Source organism: Lagopus muta, chromosome 29 (assembly GCF_023343835.1).
Source record: "Lagopus muta isolate bLagMut1 chromosome 29, bLagMut1 primary, whole genome shotgun sequence".
Taxonomy (NCBI): Eukaryota; Metazoa; Chordata; class Aves; order Galliformes; family Phasianidae; genus Lagopus; species Lagopus muta.
The window spans coordinates 1,274,480-1,292,239 of NC_064461.1; the positions used below are offsets into that span (position 1 = coordinate 1,274,480).

At 62.6% G+C, this 17,760-nt stretch overlaps 4 protein-coding genes and 1 long non-coding RNA gene across 6 annotated transcripts; 3 read left to right on the forward strand and 2 right to left on the reverse strand.

Moving 5' to 3' along the window:
- The first annotated feature begins 485 nt into the window (after window positions 1–485).
- On the forward strand, window positions 486–4,838 carry CTSS (cathepsin S). Of its 2 annotated transcripts, none has more exons than XM_048929272.1 (8): window positions 486–545; window positions 1,274–1,418; window positions 1,494–1,616; window positions 2,354–2,497; window positions 2,575–2,799; window positions 3,415–3,580; window positions 3,786–3,888; window positions 4,388–4,838. In XM_048929272.1, the coding sequence occupies exons 2-8, from the start codon at window positions 1,293–1,295 to the stop codon at window positions 4,485–4,487; spliced, it is 987 nt and encodes a 328-aa protein (XP_048785229.1). In that variant the 5' UTR covers window positions 486–545; window positions 1,274–1,292; the 3' UTR covers window positions 4,488–4,838. The 2 variants fall into 2 exon arrangements, with proteins under 2 accessions (XP_048785229.1, XP_048785228.1); XM_048929271.1 differs by having other exon boundaries at window positions 501–620.
- A 763-nt stretch (window positions 4,839–5,601) lies between these two features.
- Window positions 5,602–7,903, reverse strand: SSR2 (signal sequence receptor subunit 2). The gene is made up of 6 exons (XM_048929274.1): window positions 7,780–7,903; window positions 7,402–7,556; window positions 6,848–6,946; window positions 6,393–6,501; window positions 6,151–6,228; window positions 5,602–5,944 (listed from the first exon to the last, which is right to left on the reverse strand). Exons 2-6 carry the CDS (start codon window positions 7,554–7,556, stop codon window positions 5,834–5,836), a joined length of 552 nt encoding a protein of 183 aa, XP_048785231.1. The 5' UTR covers window positions 7,780–7,903; the 3' UTR covers window positions 5,602–5,833.
- A 1,856-nt stretch (window positions 7,904–9,759) lies between these two features.
- LOC125685650 (Fc receptor-like protein 3) lies at window positions 9,760–13,464 on the forward strand (the record flags this gene model as incomplete). Its single annotated transcript, XM_048928906.1, is given in 10 exon segments — window positions 9,760–9,825; window positions 10,295–10,315; window positions 10,391–10,639; window positions 10,828–11,085; window positions 11,194–11,479; window positions 11,951–12,219; window positions 12,783–12,955; window positions 12,957–13,102; window positions 13,178–13,268; window positions 13,369–13,464. Coding segments are annotated over 10 exon segments (1,626 nt in total), but the record flags the coding sequence as incomplete, so codon positions are not given.
- An 18-nt stretch (window positions 13,465–13,482) lies between these two features.
- LOC125685836 (uncharacterized) lies at window positions 13,483–13,896 on the forward strand. Its single transcript, XR_007373518.1, has 3 exons — window positions 13,483–13,552; window positions 13,630–13,698; window positions 13,767–13,896. It is a non-coding gene; the product is annotated as an uncharacterized LOC125685836 (long non-coding RNA).
- A 2,154-nt stretch (window positions 13,897–16,050) lies between these two features.
- NDUFS2 (NADH:ubiquinone oxidoreductase core subunit S2) lies at window positions 16,051–17,654 on the reverse strand. The gene is made up of 4 exons (XM_048929109.1): window positions 17,473–17,654; window positions 17,270–17,399; window positions 16,733–17,164; window positions 16,051–16,311 (listed from the first exon to the last, which is right to left on the reverse strand). Exons 1-3 carry the CDS (start codon window positions 17,637–17,639, stop codon window positions 16,946–16,948), a joined length of 516 nt encoding a protein of 171 aa, XP_048785066.1. The 5' UTR covers window positions 17,640–17,654; the 3' UTR covers window positions 16,051–16,311; window positions 16,733–16,945.
- Between the last annotated feature and the right edge of the window lie 106 nt (window positions 17,655–17,760).

Consider the following 17,760-nt stretch of genomic DNA (forward strand, 5'->3'; position numbering starts at 1 on the left):
GCGTGGAGAATCTCTGCGTTATGGGGCGGGCAGGGGGGCTGGGGCTGCTTGGGGGGGGGGGGGGGGGGGTCCGGGTGGTGGTGGATGAGCGGGGGGCAGGGGGTTGTCTCCCCCCAGATGTCCCCTCCTGCTCCCCTTATCGACACAGAACGCGTTCTTTGTGGGCCGCCTCGCTCTGTTGGGGTGAAAAACGGTGATTTTGGTCAAGCAGAGGGGAAAAAAGAGGACTTTTCTACAGGAGAATTTTGTGCCCGCAAGGAGAAATGGCCGACTTTGGTCAAAGCGAGCAAAAAAAGGTGATTTTTTTGTACGGCCCTTTGGTCAAAACAAGTGAAAAAGCAGCGATTTTTGGCCAAGTCGAGCAGAAAAAGTGATTTTTGCCGTGCGCTCGTTTGGGTCTCGTGGTGGTGATTTGGTGAGGAGCGATGGCTGCGCTCCGCCAATGGGAGCCGGCGGGTTGAGCTCAGCAAAGCGAAAATGAAATCAAAGCGTTTCCTCATTTCTGGGCTCTCGTGATTCGCTGCGCTGCGGGCGCTGGGTGTGAGGTGAGGGGACAGCGGGGACCCCTGGGTGCCCCCCAGACGTGGCTGCACCCCCCACCACCATTGGGTCCTGCTGAGGTTCGTGCGTCGCGTCTGCGGTGCGGAGCTCTGGGAGCTGCGTGATGGGGAAGTGAAAGCGTGGGGTGCAGCCCCTCCTGCCTGGATCCATGGGGGGGCAGCAGCCCCTCCTGGGGGGATGGGGGGCAACGGGGCTCTCATGGCTTTGCCTTTTTTTTTCTTCTTTTTTGGCGGGGGAGGTGCTGGAAAATCACAGGTTTGAGTGAGCGGCCATGGGGCGCAGGGAGCGGCGTGGGGAGGGAAGGAGGGCGGTGCTCAGAGGTTGTTGTGTCCGTGTGTCTGATGTGTCTGTGTGTCCAGGTTGTCCCTGTGTCCTGATGTGTCCCCGTGTCCAAACACATCCCTGTGCCTGGACGCATCTCCACGTCTGTCTGTGTCCCTCTGTCCAGCCGTGCCCCGTGTCTGGCTGTCTGTGTGTCCACACACCTTTCTGCACCCAGATGTGTCGCCGTCTGTGTGACACCCAACCAACCTCCCCCCGAGGGCTCTTTGAGTCCATCCCAGAGCTGCGGTGCTGTGGTCAGGACGGGGCAGTCGGCATCATGCTGTGATGACACCCCGACCCGCTCCTCCCTCACCAAACCGGCTCTGTCACGCAGTGCTCACACTCACTCACACTCACACTCACACTCACACTCACTGCTCACACGCAGCCCCACTCTGCTGTACAACATGGAGCTGCTGCGCTGCATCGCTGCCCTCCTCGCTCTGCTGGCCGCAATGGGGCACCCAGACCCTACGCTGGATCAGCACTGGCAGCTCTGGAAGAAAGCCCACGGCAAGGCGTACCGCCATCAGGTATGGGGGGAGGTCGGCCGTGGGGGCGCAGCGGCTGCCCCAGGGGTTGATGTGTGGGGTGGGGTTTGGTTTCAGATTGAGGAAGGGCAGCGCCGCGCAACGTGGGAGAAGAACCTGCGCCTGGTGACGCTGCACAACCTGGAGCACTCCTTGGGGCTGCACTCCTACCAGCTGGGCATGAACCACATGGGGGACATGGTGAGGGGCGCCGTGGGGTGGCAGGGAGAGCCTTAATGGGAAGAGCTGTCTGTGCAGGGGGGGTCACCACCTCTGGAGGGGTGCGAGGAGCACGGAGACGCGGCGCCGGGGGACGTGGATGGTGGGGCTGGGTTGGGTTTGGAGATCTTGAGGTCATTTCCAGCCTTGATGGCTCTGCGAGCGGCAGCAGGGGGTGGATTGGGGTGGGATGGTGGCCTTGGGGCTCCTCTCCAACCTTAACGAATCCACGGCTCTGTGAGCGGGGCTGGCGGCGGCCGTGTGTTGACGGTTGGATTTGATGATCTTGGAGGTCTTTTCCAACCTCGCTGACTCTGTGATTCATCCCCTCCTCTCCTCGCGGCCTCCCATGGCCTCGCCATGCCACACTGCGCTGTGAGGCAACGGGGTGTGAGGAAATCTCCCTCTTACTGCAGTGTTTGTGGTGCGTGGCCCCAGTCCCGGCCGTGACGTGCGCAAATTGTCCCCTCTCCATTCCCTGGGGCTGTGGGGTGTTTCTGTGAGACACAGAGCTGCTGGAGCCCAGCTCCGTGCTTTCTATTTCTTGCCCATTCCAGTGGATGGTTGGGACTTAAACACCCACGTATCCGTTTAAAGAAAAAGCCACAGGTCTCCCCCCAAACCCCGAACTTCCGCATCTCAAGGGAAGCTCAGCCCCCGCGCGCTCTGTGAGTCCTGACAGAGGGAGGGACGTCACGACTCGCTGCTTCTCCTCCCAGACCAGCGAGGAGGTGGCTGCGCTCCTCACGGGGCTCCGCGTCCCCTCTGGGCACAGCAGGACCTCCAGGTACCACCGACGCGGCGGCGCCCCGGATGCCGTGGACTGGAGGGAGAAGGGCTGCGTCACGGAGGTGAAGAACCAGGTGGGAAGTTCTCTCCCCATCCCTTCCCGTCCCGTGGGCCCGAAGGCAGCGCTGAGCACCAACGCGGGTTCTTGCAGGGTGCCTGCGGGGCGTGCTGGGCGTTCAGTGCCGTGGGAGCCCTCGAGGCTCAGGTGAAGCTGAAAACGGGGAAGTTGGTGTCGCTGAGCACCCAGAACCTGGTGGATTGCTCCACGATGTACGGCAACAAGGGCTGCAGCGGGGGCTTCATGACCAACGCCTTCCAGTACATCATAGACAACGGCGGCATCGACTCAGAGGAATCCTACCCCTACACGGCTCAGGTAGGCGGCTCTCCTCAACGGAAAGCAGAGCCAAGGTGGCGATTCCTCCAGCGAAGGACATTTCTGATGTCGCCCGTCGCAATGCTGTCCCCGTGCTGCGTCACACTGCTGAGCCACCAGCAAATTAACGTCCCAGTGCCGAGTCTGGATGTCAAAAGACAAAACCCGGAATGACCCGGAGTGACTCAGTGGCTTCAAAACACGGTGCTGGAAGGAGGTCAGAGGGAAGCTGCTCTGCGTCCCTTCCACCGCAGCCGTTCCAGAACCCCACGGTTCTGTGATCCCTGAGGTCCCTTCCAACCCAAACTGCTGGGATTCCAGGGTTCCGTGACCTTCGAGATCCCTTCCAACCCAAACACTCTAAAATCCCGACTCCAAGGTCTCTCTGAACCACACCATCCCGTGGTTCTGCAGTTCTACATCTTTGCGGTCCCTTCCCGTGCTGTGATCCCATGGTTTCTGTGATTCATCCGTCTACTCCATAACTCTGTGCACAGAAAAACGGTGTCAAAGAGAAGCAAAGCACGGGGTGGTGGTGCAGGGTGGAAGGGCTGAAGCACCTGAAGGCTTCGAGGTCTCCTGGTGGCTTCCACACCTTCCTCTTGTTCCCACCAGAACGGGACGTGCCAGTACAACGTTTCCTCGCGTGCTGCCACGTGCTCCAAGTACGTGGAGCTGCCCTATGCTGATGAAGCTGCCCTAAAAGATGCTGTTGCCAACATTGGGCCCATCTCCGTCGCCATCGATGCAGCACAGCCCACCTTCTTCCTGTACCAGTCAGGTACGACCCTTTCCCCTTTACCTGGGGCCATGCAGATCCGCGGTCACGCCTTTGTCTTCTGTATCTCAGTGTAAAGCTGACGGAGCTGAAATCTGGGCTGAATTGGGCAAAAATGGGGGCGCAGGGCTCAGACGGAGGCGTTGGTCAGCGTTGGTCCCGCTGTGCCTGGGGGGCTCCGCTCCCTCCGAGCTCTGCTGCTTTGCAGGGGTTTACGACGACCCGCGCTGCACACAGGAGGTGAACCACGGCGTGCTGGTGGTTGGGTACGGCGCCCTCGACGACAAGGACTTCTGGCTGGTGAAAAACAGGTGAAGGGGCTGCGGGGGCGCAGTGGGCTGCCCTCATCCACTGCCCTGACAACGTCTGATGGTCACAGAATTGTAGAATCGCTCAGGTTGGAGAAAACCTTAAAGGTCATTGAGTCCAACCCCGACACGAGCGCATTGTGCTCATACAGAGCAGCTGGACGCAGAGCGCAGTGGGGCTGCCGCTGTGGGACAAAATCGGTTTCGGTCCTTGCGTTGCTCCCCATGGTTGGCGCTCGGCTCTGTCACAGCCCCCCAACGTCCTTCCGGCAGCGGGAAGGGACTCAAAATGCCTTTAGGACACTTCACAGCCCCCAAATTCCCCTTATGAAAAAGAATCGAGTTCAAAATGCCGTGCAGAGGTTGATGAAAGCACAGAACGGTTTCATCGCCACCTGCAAAAAGCCGTGGCACAGACCTGGGAATCACAGGGGCCGACAGCAGGCGCTTTGCAGGGAAGGGAATCCCGCCTTTCTAACCTGTCTGTTTCCTCTCCCAAAAGTTGGGGCGAACGCTTTGGTGACGGGGGTTACATCCTCATGTCAAGGAACCACTCGAACCACTGCGGGATCGCCAGCTACGCCTCGTACCCACAGATATAGGAGCAGCCCTCCGTGCCGGGGGAGGCCTCCGGCCCAGCTTCTGTCAATCACTGTCTGCAAGAATCAGCTTCTGTCCCTAGGGGTGCAGTTCTTTGTGTGGAGCTGGTGGGAGGATTTTAGAGGATGGTTTTCAGGCGCCCACCGCCGGCTTCTCGGAGGAGAAAAAGAAAAACAAAAAGGTGATTTGTCCTTTTTTCCCCATAGTAAAATTGCAGTGGCAACAGTTGTTAAAACGGAGATGGCGCCTTCCTCTCCGATCGCTGCGCTGACGCGGCCGTGATTTTCTCTCTGCCTGGTATCTACGAAATCGCAGGTTTTTGTTCAGAAAATAAAAATAAAAGATGAGTTTCAGCGATCCTCCGGATCTGTGCGGGGCTCTGGAGGCTCCATCGTGTGCCAGAAGGGCTCCAGCCGTGCGCCCCCTGCTCCGCTGTCTCCTCATCCCTCCGCTGCTGGGATTTGCCTGCTTGTCACCTTTGGCTGCAGTGCTGGAGTTTCCTTGTTGGTGCTTTGGTGACTTCACGGCGTCCCACAGATCCCTCAAAGCTCCTCGTTGTGTCCTGGGATGACTTTGAGGCTTCTGAGACCCCTCAGTGTGCTCTCAGGTATCCCAGAGCATACGCAGACCTTAGGACACAACAGACACTTCCAGGTAGCCCTGCTGCACTCCAGGGCGCTCTAAACTACGCCCAGACCTCCTCCATTTGCTCCTGGGTGAATGAGGGGCTTCCCCACGCGCCCCAGAGATCTCCAAGGGCTCCCCATCCCACCTCACCCTGCCCCCTGCAATGCTCCTCATCACAGAGGAAAAGCACAAACCAGCATCCAACCCGGAGCTGCAGCGGGATTCACTCACAGCAGGGAAGCAAGGAACGACAACCTGGGGCTGCTGGGCAGCTCTGCCAAGCACCAGTCCTGCAGGGAGCAAAGGAACGGACCCTGCAAAGCCAGTTCTGCTCCCCACGCTTCCACTGCTTCTCCTCTTCCGTTCTTCTTCCTGCCGGAATGATGTGTGGATTTATTCTCCCATCTGCACGCCCCTCAGCTGCTCCCAGTGACAGAAAGGCAGGCTTCTTTCAGGGCATTTATTACAAAATCCTCCGTACCTCCACACACCTCCACCCTCACCAGAGCAACAAAGAAAAACCAAACCAGCAACTCTTCACTGCAATAAGAGTGAGAAAAAGCAGAGCGGTGCCAGCAGGGGCTCCCTCTCACCAGCAGGGCTGAAATGCAGCGCTCTGCAGGAGCTGCTGCTGCTGATCTGACACCCCTGCACCTCGGTGCTGCTCTGCGCTGCTCTGTCTGCTCTCTCCTGAGCTCTGGGGGGGCCCACGGGGCCACTCTCAGTTCTTTTTGGTCTTGGGGGTGTCGTATTTTCTCTTGCTCGAGTACCACAGCAGCAGCGGGATCCCAATGGAGGGCAGAGTCATCACACCAAAGGCCGCCCAGTCCAGCTGGAAGAAACCATTCCAAGTCAAAACAACCAAGGGATCGCCCTCCCTCCTCCTGAGATCCAGCACAGCTCCTCTGAGCTGGGATGGAAGCCACTCTCCTGCTCAGCGATGCCCTTCCAGGCCGCCGATGTGAACTGACTGCAATCCCACTCTGTGTGTGGGGTTGAGCACAGAGCAACTGCAATCCCCAGCCAGCAGATACTCACAAAATGAGGGGAGAACCTCCTGTCGAACTCACGCTGAGCCAGGATTCCTCCCTGCCCAGGAGCACTCGTGAAACCAACCTGAAAAAGCAAAGGCAGAGGAATAGGATCTGCCACCTTCCCTGCTCGCAGCAAAGCATGTGAATTTGAGACTGCAGGGACAGGAAGCATCCCCCAGCACATGGGACATGGAAAGGCAGCTCCACCATTCAGCGTGGGGAGAGACGCGCAGCCGAGCCACTCACCACGACCTGCCCGCCCTCCTGTGCCAGGTAGGTGATGGTAGCAGAGGTGAAGTTGAAATATCCAGCTTTGAGAGGCCGCAGAACCACCGTGTGGGACACATTGCTTGCCCTGAGGGCCACAAGTTAATGAAAACAGAGGCACTCCAAAGGAAGGAACGCGAAGGTTTGGGTAGAAGGGCTCTCTGTAGTTACAGATACCCAGGCCCACCCAAAGCTGACCCAACCAACCCCTTTTTCCCCAACCATACGAACTGATTTGGGTCTGTTTGCAAGCAAGTTTGGTTTGTTTGCTTCTTAAGGCACCCTGAAGAGGAGAGGTTTGCATCCAGCACCTCCCCCCAGGTCTGGCATGGTGTCATTTCTGTGACACTGAAGGAGAATGGGAGAACTATGAGATGTCTGGAGGCAAAACTGAGCGTTGGGAGGGGAAATAAACCCAAAACGTGAAAAGATACGGAGCAATTCTGTCCCACTTGACGTTGAGCATCCCAGAGACGATGCCAAAATCCTCCGGGGGGAAGGAATCATCCGACAGCTCCACATCTAAAGCAGCACTGAATGCAACAAGAAAAGAAAAAACAGGATAAGAAGCGAGTCACAGCTGGGTGCTGCACTGAATGAAGGGATGGCAGCCCCACAGGGAAGGTTCGGCTGCTGGGGAAAGTGATTTGTGAAAGAAAAAGGGCACAAAGAGAAGCAAGGGGGGTTGGTGCGTTACAAGCAGAAAGAGGCGAGCAAAATGAAGCTGCAGAAAAGGGAACTGGACGCAAAGGAAATGCTCACGAAGCAAAGAAAGATTCTGTGCGAACGGGCAGAGAAGCATCACGAGATGAGATGAGTTTCTGCTCCATGGCAGGCAGACACAACAGCTCCAGAAGGAGGAACTCAGCCTTCGTGCCCTGTGCTGAGCTCCCAGCTGGGGGAGGAGGATAACAGTGCATCACGGAGCCCAGGACCTCACAGGTCCTCCAGGCACACACAGAACACGAGAAGCACGGAGCAGGCTTACCTGGAGCCGACGTTGTAGATGTTGTACTGCAGAGTGAGGTCTTTGCCCTCCACTGCGTATCTGTTGAGCAGAGACTTGGAGGCCAGCAGCCTGGCGCCCTCCTCACAGCGGGCCACAGAAAAGAGGGCAAACGCAGCAAGAATCAGGAGCTTCATCTGGAGGCAAAGGAAAACAGAATGGCATCAAACTGCGGCCTTTTCGCCGGGCCGGGCGCTGGAGGCCTCGCAGCCCGCACCGGGTGCCCGGAGATCCTCCGTGCGGCCCCCAACACCCAAAACCCACCCGGCTCCAACCACCAGGCCCGGGGCCGCAGCACCAGCCCCCCTCCCCTCTCTTCCCCCCCCCCGGCCGCCCCCCGAGCCCCGCGGAGCGCCCAACCTCCGCGCCGGAGGAAGGCCGAGTCAGCACCCAGAGACCGGAAGTTAAAGGGGAAAAAGCGGAAGTCACCAGGGCAACAGCGGAAGTCGGCTGGGGAAAAAGCGGAAGTCAGCGGGAGAAAAGACGGAGACGGCGTGGAGAGAACGGAAGTCAGCTCAAAGGCACCGGAACTCTGAGCGGATTGACCGGAAGTGCACTGCAGACCGCAACGCGTGGCCCGGAAGTGCTCTGAGAAGCGCGCGTGTGCCTGGCTTTGCAGGGAGCTGCTGCAGCCCCTGCTCAGCCCTGCGGCTCCTCTGGCTCCTCTCCCACAGCTCCCTGTCTCGTCTGGGAACCCCCAGCCCTGGACGCAGTGCTGCAGACGGGGCCTCAGAGAGCAGAGCACAGAGGGACGATCGCCTCCCTGGCCCTGCTGCACCCCCTCTGCCGATGGAGCCCAGGATCCCGTTTGCTTTCTCAAGGCTGAGAAGCTGAGCTGGGGGAGAGAAGGAGACGGGGACGTGGGAGCTGCTGTCACCGTTATGTCAGCGCAGCACCCATCTCAGTGTCCCCAAACCCATCACACCATCCCACCTCCCCTCCCTTTGCTGGCTGTCCCCACATCCCCTTCCCTTTGCGCCCATCTATGCCCTTCTTGCACAGCCACCCCATCCTCACCGTTCTGTTCCCCGTGGCCCCACTCCCACAGCACCCAGTGTCCCCCAGGACAGAAGGGATGTGGGGCACGGGGACACATCCCACAATGGCCCCCACCCCACGCTCACCCCACAGCAGCGGCTCTGCGCCTCTCGCCGTCCCCATGCTCTTGCAACAGGGATGGAAGTGGCAGCGGTGACATCAACAGCCCTGTCCACTTCTCAAATGCATTTTAGTGGTGAAGAAACAGGAAATTGCAGCCCAACCAGCCCAACCACCCCATCGATAGCTTCGCCCCAGAGCTGCACGTGGGTGGCACTGCTGTGGCACGGAGATGGGGAGGAGGAGGGCAGTGGTGATGGAGGGGCAGGGCAGGCCGGGGACAGGGCAAAATATTGCAGCACAAAGCACGAAGCCCTGACACCCCTGGACCTCAACCCCCAGCCCATCAGCACCCATTCGATCCGCTCCGCATGGAGCTCCCGCTCGCGTGGCCACGCCCCTTCGAAGCCCCGCCCTTTTAAAGCCCCGCCCACATCGTTGTCCGGCCGCCAGGGGGGCGCTGCAGTGCTGGGTTGCCGTGGCGCCCCCTGGCGGCCGTGCTGGGGAGGAGCCGAGGGGACGAATGCGGGGTCCTGAGAGCCGCCCGTGGGCTGGGGGGGGGGGGGGGGAAGGGCTGCGAGGAGCCCTGAGGAGCCGCTTGTGTCCCCACCGCCGTTCCCATCGTGTCTCCATCCATTCCCTGTGCCGGTCCCATCCCATCACCTTCCCTGTCTTTGTCCCCATCCCCATCTCTGTTCCCATCCCCATTCCTGACCTCATCCTTCTTCCTCCCTCCATCCCATTCCCTGTGCTGATCCCCATCCCGATCCCCATCCCTGCCCATGTCTCCATGCTCATCATGTCCCCACGCCAATTCCCTCCCCTATCGCCACCCCAATCCCCAACCCCATCCAAGTTCCCATTCCTGTCCCCATCCCCATCCCTGCCCTCATTCTTGTCTCAATCCTCACTGCTGTCCCATCACATCCCTGCCCTTTTCGCCATCCTCATCCCTGTTCCCATCCCACTTCCCACCCCATTCTCATTCCCATCTCCAACTCTCTTCCCACCCCCATGTCCCCATTCCTGCTGTCCCCAACCCTTCCCTATCCCCATCCTTCTTTCCATCCCATTCCCTGTCCCCCATCCCAGTTCCTCCCCATGTCCCCGTGCCACCCCGCTGCCACCAGCACATAACCCTGGGTTTGGGGCAATGACATTTATGGGGGGGGGGGAAGAGGCAGTGGGGAACTTGGGGACGTTGCCGTTTCCTTCCTCTTTTTCCTCAAATCACATGTAAGCTGTCACTGCTGTCACCTCAGTGCGAGTGCATGGGGACGGCGAGGAGCACGGCGCTGCTGCTGTGGGGTGAGCGTGGGGAGGGGGCCGTTGTGCTGTGGGGGGGGGGGTCCTGTGTCACCACGTCCCTTTGTCCACGTTGTGCCCCACATCTCCACCCGGCCAGGGGACAGCAGGTGCTGTGGGCACAGAGCTGTGGGGATGGAGAGGTGGGGATGCGGGGTTGGGGAGGTGGGGATGCGGGGTTGGGGAGGTGGGGATGCGGCAGCGGCGCCATGGGGACGGAACACGGGAGTGAGGGGACGGTGGCAACGGTGCCGTGGGGGTGGGCAGAGGCTTCCAGTGCCGCGTGCAGCCCCGGGGATGGCAGGATGTGGGCGGCTGTGATGCAGCGCCGTCCCCTGGGAGCCCCCAGCCGCCACCAAGGCGTCCCCAAACCCCATCGCAGTGGCAGCGGGGGGGGCAGCACTGGGCAGGGATGGGCGCTGCGCTGACGGTGACAGCAGCTCCCACATCCCCGTCCCCTTCTCTCCCCCAGCTCAGCTTCTCAGCCTCGTTGGTGAGTCCCCGACCCCCCCGCTGTCCCCCGGTCTGCTGTCCCCGGCACGCTGCTGTCCCCACGTCCCCCCTGCAGGCTCCCAACCCCCCCTGCTGACGATGGACCCCCCCTGGACACCGCAGTTCGTGGGGCAGAGTGTGAAGCTGACCTGCGGGGAGCCCAGCGTGAGCAGCTCCAGCACCTGGTACGTGGATGGGCAGCGGTGGACGGAAACGCCATCAAACCACCTCCACGTGGAGCTGAGTGGCAAACGGAAATACAGCTTCCAGTGCCGGACTCGAGGCTCTGAGCTCAGCTCTGCTGTTGACCTGACAGCCTCTAATGGTGAGCGGCAGCCGGCGGCACCCATGGGTGCTGGGGGGAGGTTTGGGTTCCCAACCTTTGCCACCCTGCGTGCAGCCATGGCACTTTGGGGACGTCTGCATGGGGTGGACGCACAGCAGCGCATGGCAGGGGGGTGCAGGGGGTGCTTTGGGTGCATCCCAGCGCCCTCTCTCACGCTCTCCCCACAGACTGGCTGGTGCTGCAGGTGCCAACACAGGCAGTGATGGAGGGGGACTCGCTGTCCCTGCGCTGCAGCGCCTGGAAAGACAAAAAGCTCAGCCAGGTGAAGTTCTTCCATGACAGGAAGCTGCTGCAGGAAAGACGTGAGAACGAACTGCTGCTGTCCCCAGCAGAGCAGCAGCACAGCGGCAGCTATCACTGCTCAGCCTACGTGTATTCCTTCATCAGAAGACAGGAATCTGCCCAAACTGACCTCGTGGTGCAAGGTGAGCCCGAGCAGGGGTGGGTTTGGGGTGGGTTTGGGGGGGTTTGGGGCGGTTTGGGGGGGTCCCTGCAGCGCTGCTGCTGTCACCCCCTGCTCTGTTCCTTCCCAGAGCTCTTCTCAGTGCCGAAGCTGAGCCTGCAGGGTCCCCAGGAGCCCCCCGAGGGCAGCGCCCTGACTCTGCTCTGCTCCACCCACGGCAACGCGCTGCGGCCCCACGTCTCCCTGCAGCACCTCTTCTACCAGGATGGGCGGCTGGTGGGGGGGCCGCAATCGGCCCCCCAGCACCAGATGCCGGTGCTGCTGCTGTCCCACTCGGGGTCCTACAGCTGCCAGGTGCAGACAGAGACGGGCAGCGTGCGGAAACACAGCGCCCCCCATCACCATCACTGTGAGAAGTGAGCGGGCAGTGGGGCAGGGAGGGGGAGCAGGGGGTCCCAGCTCCCCCCAGGCCTGCGTGGATCCCCCCCATCCCAATCTGGGGTCCCGACATCCATCCTGATTCCCTCCACCCGTTCTCAGGTTCCCCATCCGCTCCCCAGCTTTTATTTCCAGTTCTCCAATTGCTTTCTCAGTCCCTGCATTCCAATCCAGGGGCCTTCATTGCACCCCAAGTCCCCCATCATTTCCACATCCTGCATCCCTCCTCGGTCCCTCCATCCAACCCCAGGTCCCCATCCCTGCCCTGGTGCCCTGCTCCTCACCATGTCCCCTCTTCTGCTCCCCTCCTCCCCGGTCCCTTCCAATCCCATCTCCTCCATCCCATCCCATCCCATCCCATCCCATCCCATCCCATCCCATCCCATCCCATCCCACCCCCACCCCACCCCACCCAAACCAACCTCCCCTCTCCCCCATCCCCTCCCCAGGGATTCCCGTCGCCGGGGTTTCCCTGCGCTCCGATCCCCCGATGCTCAGGTTCTGTTGGGTGACCGCGTGCTGCTGAGCTGTGCGGTGTCCGTGGGCTCCGGGCCGCTCTCCTTCTCCTGGCACCGGCAGAACCGCACGGGAGCGCTGGGCTCGGGGCCGCTCTACGAGCTGCGGGCGGCGCAGCTGGAGGACGACGACCGCTATCACTGCACGGCCAGCAACGGCATCAGCACGGCCAGCAGCCCGCCGCTGCGCCTCGCCGTCACACGTGAGCTCAGCCCGCTGCGCCCCCTGCCCGCACCTCTCCCACCCGTCCCCGTTTCCAACGGCCCCGCGCCCTGCCGGGCTCCGCTCAGACCCTTCGGTCCCTCCTCGCGCCCCCGGGTGCCCCCCTGTCCCCCCGTCTCTTCCCAGTCGCCCCGTCCCTTCCAGATTCCCCACGTCCCACCCCAGAACCCCCCCTCTGTGCCCCCGCGCCCCCCATTCCTCTCCGGTTGCTTCCATCCATCCCCGGCTCCGCATCCCTGCCCCAGTGCCCAACATCTCACTGCTCCCATCCCCACCCCACCCGCGTTCCCTGTCCCACACCCCCCACTCCACCCACATCCCATCTCTCGGTGTCCTCCATCCCTCCTGAGTCCCTCCATCTGTCCCCAGCTCCCCATCCACGCCCACATCGCCCCCAGCTCCCAAATCCCTCCTGGATCTGCAATCCCATCTCATCCCACCCCATCCCATCCCATCCCATCCCATCCCATCCCATCCCATCCCATCCCATCCCATCCCATCCCATCCCATCCCCTCCCTCTGTCCGACCCCATGCCCTCTCAGTGCCGGTGTCCAACGCCAGCATCGCGGTGCTGGGGACGGAGGTGGGAGCAGAGCTGGAGCGGATGGCGGGCGAGGAGCTGAACCTGAGCTGCAGGGTGGGGGCGGGGACGGGGCCGGTGGGCTTCGTGTGGCTGCGGGACGGGCAGGAGCTGAGCAGGGGCCCCACGTGGCACCCTTGGGGTGCTGGGGCCGCAACACGCGGGCATCTATCAGTGCGTGGCCGCCAACAGCCTGGGGACCCGGCGCGTCTTCAGGGCCCGCAGCCCCGAGGTTCTCCTGGTGGTGACGCCGCAGGGATGGGGACGGGCGGCGGGCGCAAGGTGAGGGCCGTGGGGACGCGGCCCCGGGGCTCTGCCGGCCCGGCCCGTGCCGCACCGCCCCCTCTCCGTCCCCAGTCCTGGCTGCAGGGCTCCCCGCGTCCCTCCTGGTGCTGCTGGCCGTCGCTGCTCGCGCTCGGACGGCACTTCTGGCGGCGGCGGCGCGGCGGTGAGAGCCACAAACGGGGGGGCGGCCGGGGTCCGACGCACGTGGGGACAACGGGGCCGCCCTGGGGACACTCACCGCCTCCTCTCCCCTTCCTTCGCAGCAGCCTCCAAGAGGCAGCACAGGTGTGCGCAGCACCCGGCCGAGCCCCCCTGCACCCTCCGGCTCCTCCGTTCCTTACCCCCGTTGTCCCTTTGCCCCCCCCAGGGACCCCCGCAGCCCCTCCTGGCCCTTCTTCCCCCCCCATCCTCAGCACGGAGCCCTCGGATCCCGAGACTACATCAACGGTGAGCGGCCAGACCCCGAGGGCAGCGCGGCGCCCGCGGCGCAGCAACGAGGTTTCGTCCGTGTTTGTCCCCCGCAGTGTCGCCGCGGACGCCGAGCGCCGAGGACGTGCTGTATTCCACCGTCACCATCACAGAGCGCGGGGGGGGTGAGCAGAGGGGAAGGGGCTCCCCGGCGCGTCCCCAGATGCCACCTGGCCGCCTTCTCCTCCTCCAGGCGCGTCCCCGCGGGGTCCCCTCAGCCCCCCAGGAGGCCGCTGTCACCTACACGGACCTCCGGGGGATGCAGCATCCGAGCGACAGCTACGAGAACCTCCCTCACCAATAAACGCCGGTCGTTCGTTGCCCCCAAAAGTCTGGGTTTTTTTTTACCCTAAATCTCCTCCCCAGCTGCCGCTCCGCTCAGCCCCTTCCGCCCCATCGCAGAACGGCGCCGCTCCTCTCATTTCCCCCAAACCCGCCCCCAGCACAGCAGGGGAGAAGCGTGGGGGGCTGGGGGGGGCACTGCTTTCACCCCCTAAAGTGGCTTTTTGGGGTTATTTGGGGTGAAAAACGGCATTTTCGGTCCCCACCTGCACACAGTGCCCCCATGAGCCCCTTTGTCACCATCCCCACCCCGCTCTGCTCCCATAGAAGCAGGGTGTGGGGGGGGGCACTGGGCACCTCCCCCCCACCCCAAAAAGCCTCGACCCACAGCCACGTGGGGCTGAAAAGCTTCATTTATCGGGTGGAAAAAGCTTCAGTCCTGCATCGCAGCCCCAAAAGCAGAAATTTGGGGAGGGGGCGCAGGGAAGGGGAGGGGGGGGGGGGGGGTCCAGGCTCAGGGTTTGTGCTGCAGCATTTCGTACGTCTCCTGGTGCTCAGAGCTGAGCCCCTATGGAGGAAAGGGAAGAAGGGAGGGGGGGGGGGGGGTCAGGGGTTGGTTCACCCCCACCCCAAAATGGTGCCTTTGGGGGGGGGGGGGGGGGCGCTGCTGGGGTGGGATGGAGGCACCCAAAGGGGTGGGGGGGGCCCAAAAGAGGAGGGGGAGAGGGGGGAGATGCATAACCCATCAATACAGCCCCCCCCCCCCCCCAGGGGATGGGCACCCATGGGCTCAGCCCCCCCCCCCACCCCATAACTCTGCCCCCCAGGGTGGGCGGCGCTCACTGTGTAGATGCCTTCATCCGGCTGCAAAGGGAAAGAAGAAAGAGAAAACGATTGATGGGGAGGGAGGGGGGGTGGGGGGGGAAGCACACAGCACCACCCAGCTCCACTGCAACCACAGCCCTGAAATGGGGAATTACCCAAGAAATGGTGATTTTGGGGTTTAGGATATCCCCCCCCCCCCCCCCCCCCCCCCCATCCCAGTGTGGGTCTCAGCTGAGCGCTGCCCGTCCCGTTCCTCCCCCCTTTCCTCCCCATTTCTCCCCCTTTCCCCCCCCCCATTCCAAACACTGTGCAGTTCATCAGGCTGGTCGCTGTTTGTCCCCACTGTTGTGTGTCGTCGTTCCCCCCCCCCCAGATGTTGTCCCCTCACCCCCCCACCCTATGGTGACAAAGGACCTCACCTTCTTGGGCGCCTCCTGCACAGCTCTGCGAGTCACGATCTGCAGGGAAGCAACAGAATCAGCCTCAAGTTGCCCCAAAAACCAGAAATAAAGAAGAGGGAAGACCCTCAAAATGGGAGGCTGGGGTTGGGGAGGGGGCTCTGAGCTCTGCCCCAAGTGGGGACGGCGTCCCTGCGCTCACCTTGAGGTGGCAGTAGAGGATGGTGAGGACGATGCCGTAAAGGAAGAGGATCCCATCGAGGACGTAGCACAGCTCTGGCTCTGCCAGCGCCTCTGTGGGGAGGGGGGGGGAGGGAAGAGTGGGGTGCGGGGGGGTCTGTAGGGCAGCGGTGCCTTTAGGGGGGGGCTGAGCGGGGCAGCGGTGGCACCGATGTCCCCAATGCGACGGCTTCATGGAGCACCTGCATGGCCCCAGGGCTGAGCCCCAAACGGCCACCACAGCACTGCGGGTCCCCCAAGAGGACAAGAACAGCACCGACCACCCCCCCTCCCCACATCCTTCCCCCCCCTTCTCCCCCCCCCCCAGGGTCCCCATCCCTACCCGCTGCCCGGCACCTGGAGCAGCAGAGCGGCGGCCAACGGCAGCCAGGCTCTCATGGTGACAAAAAGGTGGAGGAGGAGGCAGAGCTCAGGCTGAGAGCCTTCCCCTCCCCTCCCCTCCCCTCCCCTCCCCTCCCCTCCCCAAACCCTCACTTCCCCTCTGGTCAGCTCTCAGCCATTTGTCACCACGTTGTCCCCAACGTCAGCGCGCGGCCAGCAGCGCCGGCTGGGTGCAAAAGCCATCAGAGCCACCACGACCCCACGGGTGGGGAAGTGAGGAGGATCCTCCAGGGCTGGGGTGTGGGTGAAGAACCTCAGATAAAGGAAAGGGGAACGGCCAGATCAGAAACCTCGTGTGGGAAAGGAAGGAAGAGCGGCTTTGGGTGGTGGGGAAGGACGGAGGCAGCCGGATCCGTTTTAGCTTTTATTCAACTCAGATCGCAGCGCGGAAAGGGACGCGGATGAAGCGAGCGCGAAACCTCAGCGATCCACCTCCCCAAAAACGATGTCCTGAGTGCCTGCAGCGAGAGAGCAGCGTGAGCAGGGGGCAAAACCACCGCCAGGCCCCCCCTCAGCCACCGAAACCTCAGCCGGGAGCCCCGGCACAACGCACCGATGATGGCCCACCACGTCCGCCAGCATGTGGCCCTGCGACATCCTGTCCAGGCCGGCCTGGGGGAGATAAAACCACCGTCAGCCCCACGCTGGGACAAGGACAGCCTTGTCACACTGCCTGCGCCTCCAGGGCGTCCCCGTCCCCAAAGCTGCCTCCTGTGTGTCAGTGCGGCAGGAAGGAACGCGCCGTGGGGCCGGCGCCGCTCAGGGGCTGCATTTCTGGAGCCCCCCGTGGTTTTGTGACAGAGGGACAAACGGCCCCCATGGGCAGCGCTCCGGTTCTGACGCGAGGAAGTGGTCAGAGAAAGGAAATGAGAGCAGGGAGGGCGAGAGCACGAGGCTGCGGCTCAGGGTTTGGGGCAGCGGAGCCACCAGCGAGGACGCAGGCTGTGGGCGACGGCCCTGCAGGTGGCAGCGGGGCTCCTGTGGGGCTCCCCCAGCCCCCCTCCCTGCCCCCCCTGAGCCCCCGACCCCCTACCAGGTGAGCAAAGCCCGGTGCTTTGATCTTGCAGCGATACGGACGGCTGCTGCCATCAGAGACGAGGTAGACGCCAAATTCACCCTGTGGGGACAGAGGGGACGCAGACGTTGTGTCTGAGCCCAGAGATGTGAAAGCAGCACCTGGGGCAGGACGGCTGTGTGTGCGATGCCTGCGTGGCCGCAGAGCTCACAGCCCTCAGCCCCACACACATCACAGCGCCTCCAGGGTGGCCCAGGTGCCCTCCTGCCCCCGAGCTGGAGGTGCCACAGAGCCAGAGACCTGGATCAGCCCCACAGAGCCCCTCGCCCCCCAACTGGCACAAAAAGGGGCACCTTGGGGGGCCTCGATGGCCGTGTAGGTGGCGCCGGGTGGCACCTGGTAGCCCTCGGTGTAGAGCTTGAAGTGGTGAATGAGGGACTCCATGGAGGTCTGTGGGGAGAGAACACAGCTGGGGGGACACAGGGGATGGAGAGCAGAGAGGGGACCCCAAAGCTGAGACCCACAAACCCACGGGGGGGGGGGGAGCGGCTTTACCTTCATCTCTGCCCGCTTGGGAGGAGAGATTTTGGCATCATCCACTTTGATTTCCCCCTCTGGCATCTTATTGAGGCACTGCAGGATGATGCGCAGGGACTGCCGCATCTCCTCCACGCGGCACAGGTAGCTGTGGGGCACAGAGAGCTCAGGAGGGGCTGGGGGGGGGCTTGGGGGGCTGGAGGGTGGGGGGGGAGGCGTACCGGTCGTAGCAGTCGCCCTTGGAGCCGATGGGGACATCAAATTCGACCTGGTCGTAGACGTCGTAGGGCTGCGTCTTACGTAGGTCCCAATGGATCCCTGAGCCCCGCAGCATCACCCCGCTGGGGCAGTGGGGAGATTTGGTGAAGGGGGGGAACCACAGCCCCATATCCACCCCATAACCACCCCATAACCACCCCACAGCAACGCCTGAGTCCACAGGGGGGCTCTGCATCAAGGGGACGCAGGATGGGGACAGCAGCTCTGGGGATACAGAGTGATGCTCGGCC

What these genes read in the sequence shown, in the direction of transcription:
- SSR2 (XM_048929274.1), bottom strand. Translation starts at nt 7,556, where the DNA reads ATGAAGCTCCTGATTCTTGCTGCGTTTGCCCTCTTTTCTGTGGCCCGC. An exon ending in AAGTGGGACAGAATTGCTCC is followed by an intron (nt 6,502 to 6,847) that starts GTATCTTTTCAC and finishes TGTGGCCCTCAG; the next exon opens with GGCAAGCAATGTGTCCCACA. An exon ending in AGGAGGGCGGGCAGGTCGTG is followed by an intron (nt 6,229 to 6,392) that starts GTGAGTGGCTCG and finishes TTGCTTTTTCAG; the next exon opens with GTTGGTTTCACGAGTGCTCC.
- NDUFS2 (XM_048929109.1), bottom strand. Translation starts at nt 17,639, where the DNA reads ATGGGGCTGTGGTTCCCCCCCTTCACCAAATCTCCCCACTGCCCCAGC. An exon ending in AAGGGCGACTGCTACGACCG is followed by an intron (nt 17,400 to 17,472) that starts GTACGCCTCCCC and finishes TGTGCCCCACAG; the next exon opens with CTACCTGTGCCGCGTGGAGG. An exon ending in CCAAGCGGGCAGAGATGAAG is followed by an intron (nt 17,165 to 17,269) that starts GTAAAGCCGCTC and finishes CTCTCCCCACAG; the next exon opens with ACCTCCATGGAGTCCCTCAT.
- CTSS (XM_048929272.1), top strand. Translation starts at nt 1,293, where the DNA reads ATGGAGCTGCTGCGCTGCATCGCTGCCCTCCTCGCTCTGCTGGCCGCA. An exon ending in TCACGGAGGTGAAGAACCAG is followed by an intron (nt 2,498 to 2,574) that starts GTGGGAAGTTCT and finishes GGGTTCTTGCAG; the next exon opens with GGTGCCTGCGGGGCGTGCTG. An exon ending in CTTCTTCCTGTACCAGTCAG is followed by an intron (nt 3,581 to 3,785) that starts GTACGACCCTTT and finishes GCTGCTTTGCAG; the next exon opens with GGGTTTACGACGACCCGCGC.